General features: G+C 40.5%; 1 protein-coding gene across 1 annotated transcript; it reads left to right on the top strand.

Annotated features, from left to right (window-relative positions):
* The first annotated feature begins 1,782 nt into the window (after positions 1-1,782).
* On the top strand, positions 1,783-2,323 carry LOC148119683 (large ribosomal subunit protein uL23). The gene has a single exon (XM_087896898.1). It carries the CDS (start codon positions 1,803-1,805, stop codon positions 2,271-2,273), a length of 471 nt encoding a protein of 156 aa, XP_087753024.1. The 5' UTR covers positions 1,783-1,802; the 3' UTR covers positions 2,274-2,323.
* The last annotated feature ends 6,928 nt before the right edge of the window (positions 2,324-9,251 follow it).

Genomic DNA, 9,251 nt, shown 5'->3' with positions numbered 1-9,251 from the left:
CCAGGCTGGCCTCAAACTCAAGAGATTTGCCAGCCTCTGCTTTCCATGTATGGGCATTAAAGGCAGGTGTACACCTGTACACCACCACATCCAATTCTAAGCTTTTTTTTTTTCCTTTTCACCTTCAGAAAACTTAGCTGGACGGGATCTTACCCTGAGGTAACCACTCCCTTTATTCCATTTCTTAATTCGCTTATCTCCTTGTACTCAGGAGTCAGCTCCACTCCACCTTCTGGTGCTCCTTTTCTCCTCAAACATTTTTTCTTGCTCAGCTTGCTCCTTTTTCATTATAAATCTTTTCAAATTTTTTTCTTTTTATAGTTTATTTAACTTTATTTCCTTTGCATTGGTGTGAAAGTATCAGATCCCCTGGAAGTGTAGTTAGACGGTTGTCAGCTGCCATGTGGGTGCTGGGAATTGAACCGGGGTCCTCTGGAAGAGCAGTCAGTGCTCTTAACCACTGAGCCATCTCTCCAGCCTCAATTATAAACCTTCATTAGAGTTACCACGAATAACCACATGACAGAATCTATACGAGGCTCTTTTGAGATTTCCTCTGCCAACAGAATTAACCCAAAACTCCTTACTTTAGCCTCAGGGAGACTCTTCAAACAAGGGCAAAAAGCAGCCACTTTCTTCACCAAAATATCACAAGAATGAATTCTAGGCAACATACTAAAATATTTTTCTAACACCTCTTGAGTGAGCCCCCCCACGTTTCCCCCAAGTTCAATAATTTTTATCACCCCTGTCTTCCATGTTCCTGCTAGTATGGCCAATTAATCAGTACTTAAAGCATTCATTCTACTGTTTTTCTAACTCAGACTCCCAAATAAAAACATGATCTGGCTCATCACGGCAATGCCCTAGACCCTGGTAGCAACTTCTGTCTTAGTGAGGGTTCCTATGACTGTGAAGAAACAACATGACCACAGCAACTCTTATAAAGCAAAACTCTTCTAAAGGAAAATTTAACTGGGGTGGTGGATTACAGTTTCAGAGGTTTAGTCCATTGTCAGCATGGCTGGGAGCATGGCTGAATGTAAGCAGACATGACGCTGGTTACAACTTGATCATGAGGCAACAGGAAACAGATTGGGACACTGGGCAGTATCTTGAGCATAGTAAACTTCAAAGTCCCCACAGTGACACACTTTCTCCAACAAGGACATGGCTATTCCCACAAAGCCATAGCTCCTAATAGTGCCACACCCTTCCCTAAGAGCTTATAGAAGCCAATTACCATCAAACTACCATGAAAGTCTAGGCAACAGAAACATGTCTTTAAAAAAACAATTAGAAGAATCAGAAAAGATGTAACTCAGAAATAGACTATTCATAATCCTTAGGGCACACGTTTGTGCAATATGTGTGTGTTGAAAAATGAACTATAGTTAAAAATGTTCTCTCTTATAGAGAGAAGTTTCAATAAATTGTGATGTATTGATAATACAGACTATTAATCAGAAGTACAAAAAAATGGGCTAGGTCTGCATATATCATAGAAGATAAAGTAATAATACATTAGAGTCAAGTGCATGATATTGCCTATAATGTGGCATTAATTGGGTACTTTTTAAAACATAAAACTCCACTGCTTTTTGAATCCATGTGTACTTAATAAAAGAGTATACAGACTATGTCCCTATGATGATGATGATAAAATTTCCTTCTGATAAAGCACAAAAGGGGAAAAGAAAAATCTCAGAACAATAGAAAGGGAGTGCTCACATATCTACAGGGGTCTGTTTCTTTTGTTTAAAAATATGAAGCAGAGAGGTTAGGCCACCCTTTTCGTCAAGATGGCGCCTAAAGCGAAGAAGGAAGCTCCTGCCCCTCCCAAAGCCGAAGCTAAAGCGAAGGCCTTGAAAGCCAAGAAGGCAGTGCTGAAAGGCGTCCACAGCCACAAAAAGAAGAAGATCCGCACATCGCCCACTTTTCGACGGCCCAAGACTCTGCGGCTACGAAGGCAGCCTAAATACCCCCGGAAGAGCGCGCCCAGGAGGAACAAGCTTGACCACTATGCCATCATCAAATTCCCCCTGACCACCGAGTCAGCCATGAAGAAGATAGAAGACAACAACACACTGGTGTTCATTGTGGATGTCAAGGCCAACAAGCACCAGATCAAACAGGCTGTGAAGAAACTCTACGACATTGATGTGGCCAAAGTCAACACCCTCATAAGGCCCGATGGAGAGAAGAAGGCATATGTTCGGTTGGCTCCTGATTATGATGCTCTGGATGTTGCCAACAAAATTGGAATCATCTAAACTGAGCCCAGCCGGCTAATTCTAAATATACACTTTTTCACCATAAAAAAAAATATGAAGCAGATATAACAATCTTATTTTCTCTTAAAGCTAGAGAAAGCAGTGCCTCAGGTGGTAGGATCCTTCCCTAGAAGTCAAATGCTTGCCCACTGACTGTCCTGGAAGAAGACATCCTCAAATAGCTGGGATCTAGATGTTTTCTGAGGCCAATATAGTGATCTTGGCTACCTCTTGTATTTTCTAAACTAACTGGAGTTTTTCATGAGTCCTTTTCAACAATGTATCTTACTCCCGTGGACCTGAATATCCACAATCCTTTAAACATAATTAAAGAATATACGATCCTAAAACAAAATTGTTAAATAACATAGCTTATCATCATCAATTTTTCAAACAATCAATATAAGGCCCTAAAATAAAATTACTACAAAAAAAGCAACACATATTTAAATATGAGACTGCTCGGTCACTATTATAAATAAAAATGTAATTCCAGTTTCTAAAGCATGTTAATCTATAAAATTTATCTTAAGAAAAACCAATGAAAAAATGGGGTACTGAACTGAACAGAGAATTCACAACAGATGAACTCCGAATGGTCAAAAGGCACTTAAGGTCATGCTCAACCTCCTTAGCGATCAGGGAAATGCAAATCAAAACAACTTTGAGATATCATCTTACACCTGTCAGAATAGCCAAACTCAAAAACACCAATGAGAGCCTATGCTGGAGAGGATGTGGGGTGAGGGGAACACTCATCCATTGTTGGTGGGAATCCAAACTTGTGCAGCCACTGTGGAAATCAGTGTGGCGGTTTCTCAGGAAACTGGGAGTCAACCTCCCTCAGGACCCAGCAATTCCACTCTTGGGAATATACCCAAGAGATGCCCTATCATACTACAAAAGCATTTGTTCAACTATGTTCATAGCAGCACTATTTGTAATAGCCAGAACCTGGAAACAGCCGAGGTGCCCCTCAATAGAAGAATGGTTAATAAAGGTGTGGAACATATACACATTAGAGTTCTACTCAGCGGTAAAAAACAATGACATCTTGAATTTTGCATGCAAATGGATGGACATAGAAAACGCTTTACTGAGTGAGGTAAGCCAGATCCAAAAAGAGGAATATGGTATGTATTCACTCATATGTGGATTCTAACCATAATTAAAGGTCTTTGAGCCTATTATTCGTGATCCTAGAGAAGCTAAATAAGAAGGTGAACCTGATGAAAATCATGTAGCTATCTGCCTGGAGATTGGAAATAGACAAGAGTCCCAGGTAACCTCGGGTGCATGGGGGGGGGTTGTTGGAAGGGGAGAGGGTTAGAGAGAAGGGAGTAGGGGAGGAATGGGGAAAGCTAGGTGGACAGGGATAGGGGGAGGGAGGAAGGATGGATATGGGATCAGGGAAGAATATATTTCAACTAAGGGAGTCATTTTAGGGTTTACAGGAGACTTGATTATAAATGGGATCCCAGGTCCAAGGAGAGATCCCCAGATTGTTCTCTGGACAGAAGAGAAGGTGCCTGAAACGGCCTTGGCCCATAACCATACTGATGAATATTTTGCTTATCACCATAGAACCTTCATCTGGCGATGGATGGAGATAGAGACAGAGACCCTCATCGGAACACTAGACTTAACTCCCTAGGTCCAAACGAGAAGCAGAAGGAAAGAGAACATGAGCAAAGAAGGCAAGATCAGAGAGAACCTTCATCTCACGATGGATGGCGATACAGACGGAGACCCACATTGGAGCACCGGACTGAGCCCCCCAAGGTCCAAATGAGGAGCACAAGGAGGAAGAAAATGAGAAAGGAAATAAGGACTGCGAGGGATGCGATCACCCACTGATACAAGGGGACGGATCTAATGAGAGTTTACCAAGGCCAGTTGGACTGGGACTGAAGGAGGATGCAATCCAACCAGATTCTCTGAATGTGGCCGGATTCTCTGAATGTGGCTGTCTCGGAGTCTTTCTGAAAAGCCATTGACAATGGCACTGGGACTTGTTTCCTCTGCATATACTGGATTTTGCGGATCCAGTCCGTCTGGACACTCACCTTCCTGGACCTGGAGGGAGGCCGGAGGAACTTGAACTTCCCACTGGGCAGGAAACCCTGACTGCTCTTAGGGATGGAGAGGGAGGAGGAGAGGGAGTGGGGGGAGTGGGAGGGTGGTGGGAGGAGGGGCGGAAATGGAAACTTTTATAATTTAATAAAATAACTAAAAAAAAAAAGAAAAAAAAAGAAAAACCAATGAATGAAACTGATCTATGGCACCTTGAGCAATGTGGCTTTATAAAATCACTTGCCTCTCTTGTGAAAGGCCTCAAGAAAGTGATGCACAAACCTTTACACCACTGATATTTTTTGGAAACTGGTTATATACAATTACTTTTATTTTTGAATAGAATCAATAGTTTGCAAATGTTCATCTTGGAGAAGGACTTGTAGGACTACTTAATCACATTTCTGTGTTTTTGATCCAGTGTATATGTCATGCCACCTGAAGAGCTGTATTCAAATCATTTTCCTAGATAATGCTGTTGGTCCAACTGACACATTTGAAAAATCACAATTTAGAAAAATGATGTGTTTCCTGCTGCCTCCATTGAGAAGTGAAATATGCCTACATTGTTCTCAAAATTTGCCAACATTTTGATGCCATCGGTGGATAGGAGAACATAATGGAAATGACAGTGTTTGTTCACAAATTTGTTCTTGTAACATTGAAATAGTGTGTAAGAGAGCCAATTGTCCCAGCATGCAGTGAGTGGGTGACACACCTGTATCTTCTGCAACCCTGGAAAGGGTTGGGACTTGTAGATCTTCAATAGAGAATCCATTAGCTCATGAGAAACATGCAACTATTCTGTTACAAAGCATAGGCAAACATCTTGCATTCTGAAATAGGACTCCCCAAGTGAGAGCTCTAAGAAAAAAGGAAGAAAAGCTGTGTTTTGTCAGCCAGTGCCCCCAAAATAATGTCTCTTTTCTACCGAGTGCTCACAAAACTCACACATCACATTTCAGGGCAAAGATATCGACTCCAATTTTTCACAGGAAAAAAATAGAAATGAATTGTTATCTTTAGCAATTCCCCCATCACCATTGTAGACAAAAATGTCAACGTCAGCAGTGCCTCTCTGGAGAATATAGCACAACTAGTAATCTAGTATCTATAAAATGTATGTATTTCATATGATTCTGGGGGAAATGCCGTTTCCACATTCCCTCTTGTAAAAGAGTTATCATCCTGGTGAAGTGGTCATACCATGATTGTGTTAGTCATTTTTCTAAGGATCAAGATAAAATTACAAAATCAACAAGTAATTGATTTTGACTATTTATGAATGACTGCAAAAAAATAAAATCAAATAAAATAAAATTCTACGTGCTCCACAATGGTTGATGACAATAACCTGGGCTTATATCCAGGGTATTCCCAAAATGACATTCCTATTTACGAAGTTCAAAATCCAAACTGTAAATCTTTCTTAGATTTCTCCTGGAAAATATTGGAACAGGGACAATGGTAGCACAAGAGAAAGGTCCCCAGAAGTCCCCATGGATTCAAACAGGAGAAAGGAACAGAAATATGTGACCACCAGAGCAGATGCTGCAAGGACGATATACGAGGTCAGCTCTGCTACGAGATTCCCACAGTGCAGATGAAGGACCTTTTGGTACTTTCTCCAGTGTGTCAAAATTTCTGCTAAACCATAGAATTTTTAAACTACATTTCTAAACCTACATAAATAACTGCCTAAATAAACTGCATTTTAGCCATGTTCCCTTTTCCTAATGCTGTGTATGACCACACATTTTGTATAAAGCCAGAACCTTCAGAATTTGGGGGTCTTTTCTAAGGCTGCACACTTGATAAATGGTCTACCATAAATATGTTCAATCCTTACTTACAGTCTGGAAGAAATTTCAAAGTCTTTGGCATTCATATAAATGAATAAAAACGTTCAATCATGGAGGTGCACCTCTTTCTCTGCTTAGAATATCTTTATGATTTCCCATAAGCTGTATTAATTGTGGAGGCCAGCTACCCCATGAGGGCACAGATCACTGAAGTAAATTCTGTCTGCTTGCTGGAGAATTGCAACATTTCTTCTCATTATATGTGGTTCATGCTGTGAATACACACCACTGAGTTAATATTGTTGAGTTGTTTATTAATCTAGGATTCTCTGGTTTTTGTAAAGCTATCTCTTCTTTCTGAGCTTTACTTCTCTGCATTACTGCCTTATCCATGTACATGAAGATATTTCAAGCCTGCATGGCTCTTCTTTGACCCTGATTCCAGGACCTTAGATACATAGGACTATACCAAAGAATTTATTTATGGGTGTCTCTTTGTATCTCAACCCTTTTTTCACATCCAGAGTTCAGCTATGCTTTGTATGAGATCCACAGACAAAAACAGAGTGAGGTGGTAGGTTGAGTGATATAAAGTCAAAGTCTAGAAACATTGGCTTTACTCCTTCAGTAGAGAAAAACCTTTGTTCATCTTCCATAAACTCTTTCGTTCGCTAAGCTCTCCAAAGCATGCATTTGTGATTTATCAACGCAAACTACAATGGTTGATTTTCGTATTGGGTCAGTTCCTGTAAAAGTAGCCAACAGACTACATGAAAAATGATACTTTGGATTATTTCTACTTTTTTGGTAAAAGAGCAGACTGATTCTTTTCAAACCAAATCCAGATGAGGCAACGTCCAGAAGGCTACAAGGGGGAATTGTAACACAATGCATGGGAATATCTGCCAGTTGGACCCTGGAAGCAAACGACTCAGAGTTCCTTGTCTCTTTGTGAGGGTTATGTTACAATCCTCGCAATGAAATGTCCAAGATTCAGTGTGAGTTAGACAGTAACTCAGTGAGACCAGGGAAAGAAACGCTGAGCTGGTCAAAAGCTGTGTCCTCTTTCATAAGGTCAACCAGTAGGAAATGTAACAGCTAATATCCTAGACAGTGGGAATGCAGCAGAGAGGTTTTTCCCTTCTTTCCCAAGAGAATAAATAAATACCAAAGCAGTCATTTTGAAATCCAGAAAAATCACAGCTGGAAACCAAAAATAAACCTACTTCAATCCTGGGATTCTACCATTTGATTTTTATCTATTTGAAAACCCTACTAAAGTGAGACATTAAATGGACATAGAACTCATTCAGAGAGCTAACCTGGAACTCCAACACGAGGTGTTTGTGGTGGAGGATAAGGTTTACAGCGTGGCTTTCCAAGTTTAGTGCTTCTGATGTAAATGACTATCCTATTATCGGCTGAACTTTTATCTTCTGCCTCATCTTGTCAAATAAGCCTGTGTGTCTTCTAACCCTAGTGTGTGCGGGAATTGCAGAGTCCATACCTTATACATCCTCCTCTGCTGCCGTGCTCCCTCTTTATAAGCCGCTACTCCAGCTTTCATCCTTTTGCCTTGGAGAGTAAAGATGAGATAGAATGATCTTTAGAATCATTGTGTGCTCAACCACCCTTTGTCTCTGCAAGCTTTATCTGTGGCTCGTTTTGCCTTAGTTTGGTTTAGAAGCAAGAAGACATCCAAAGAAACAGGGAGCAAGGAAGGATGTATATGTGCGGTCTTTCTTAGTACTACCGTGCAATCACACCAGAGTATACAATACATTCACAAGGTATGGGGACGATCCAGGGAAGCTGATCGTGGTGTTTAGCAGTCAGAGTACAGAATTCATGGAGCCAAATCTGTCTTCATAGCCTGTGCTGTGAGCAACTGAAAATTCTCTTTACCATATTCTTATATTTTCTTCCAGCTAGACTGTGACATGTAGAAAATATTTCTCTTCCAAAGATATTGTAGAAAATCAAAGACTAGAAAATCCGTCAGAATAAATCATTCTGCATGAAATAGCCACATATGGTTGCATGGTACCCAACATGCACCAGACTCTCTTTTCCGTTCCTCACATATACAGATTCATTTGACCATTGATGCATCCCTGAAAATTAGGTGTGATTATCCCCTTATGGTATGGGATAACTGGGGAAACTGAGGTGCATAAAGAGCAAATCAAAATATTCCAAATCCATATTTCCTACCACTGTGATGAGCTACTAATCATTACATAAGACTTTAGCTTCCCTTGTTGACCTAAGATCTAACTGAGGCAAAAACACTTTCAAAGAGACGACTGTCCCTGGGAAGTCAACGGAGCTTCCCTTATCTGGGCTCTGCACCTGCAGTAAGTGAGGAACCACAAAAATCACATTTGATTCTCAAATTGTCTGATGTGCAACTCTGTCATGGCTTGTTTGTTCATGAAAAAAGAAAAAGGACCATAAACACTGAAACTTTTAAGCACTAAGATGTGTGCAGATCACAATGGACAAAAGCTGCATACGTGTCATTATTATTCTTTGATGAATTAGATTATTTTTCCCAAATATCTATTCTGCATGGGAAGTCTAAGCATCCACTGTGCATGAAACACTAGACTGACTTATAGGAAGACAAGGAGAAGAGGCATTTATTTAGAGGCTAGAGTGGGTGCCCTAATATTAGGCGCAACATGTACTGCTATTACTCTTAACTATTGCCAGGCGTTTATTCAAAATCCTTTATGATTTGTGATATAAAGTCAAGGTTGAGAATTCTGAGGACCGCCGCTGCCTGGGACCCATCATGCCACTGCCTGAATGCCTCCAGCAGAAGATCGCTATTGTCTAACTACTTCCTCTTCCATTTTATTCTCCAAATAACTAGATGATGAGCTGTAGACCCTTATTATATATCTTAACCCATTTGAGATGGGTATTTCTGGAGCATTTGCTTGTTTTTCATCAGAGATAATGATGTGTGCTAAGGATGGCAGGTGTTAATTGTTTCATACTTTGGACTATGAAAAAGTCAGTAGAAAGTGAGAAGGGAGACAACATAATGGTTTAGAGAGATGGTCTCACCCCCACCCCTGCTCAGTTCTTGTACACA

The sequence above is a fragment of the Myodes glareolus genome, chromosome 15 (genome assembly GCF_982192425.1).
Source record: "Myodes glareolus chromosome 15, mMyoGla1.1, whole genome shotgun sequence".
Lineage (NCBI taxonomy): Eukaryota > Metazoa > Chordata > Mammalia > Rodentia > Cricetidae > Myodes > Myodes glareolus.
The sequence above is the reverse complement of the archived record's forward strand: the minus strand, read 5'-3'. Positions and strand labels throughout refer to the sequence as shown.

Coding starts and splice junctions, on each gene's coding strand:
- LOC148119683 (XM_087896898.1), top strand. CDS start 1,803: ATGGCGCCTAAAGCGAAGAAGGAAGCTCCTGCCCCTCCCAAAGCCGAA.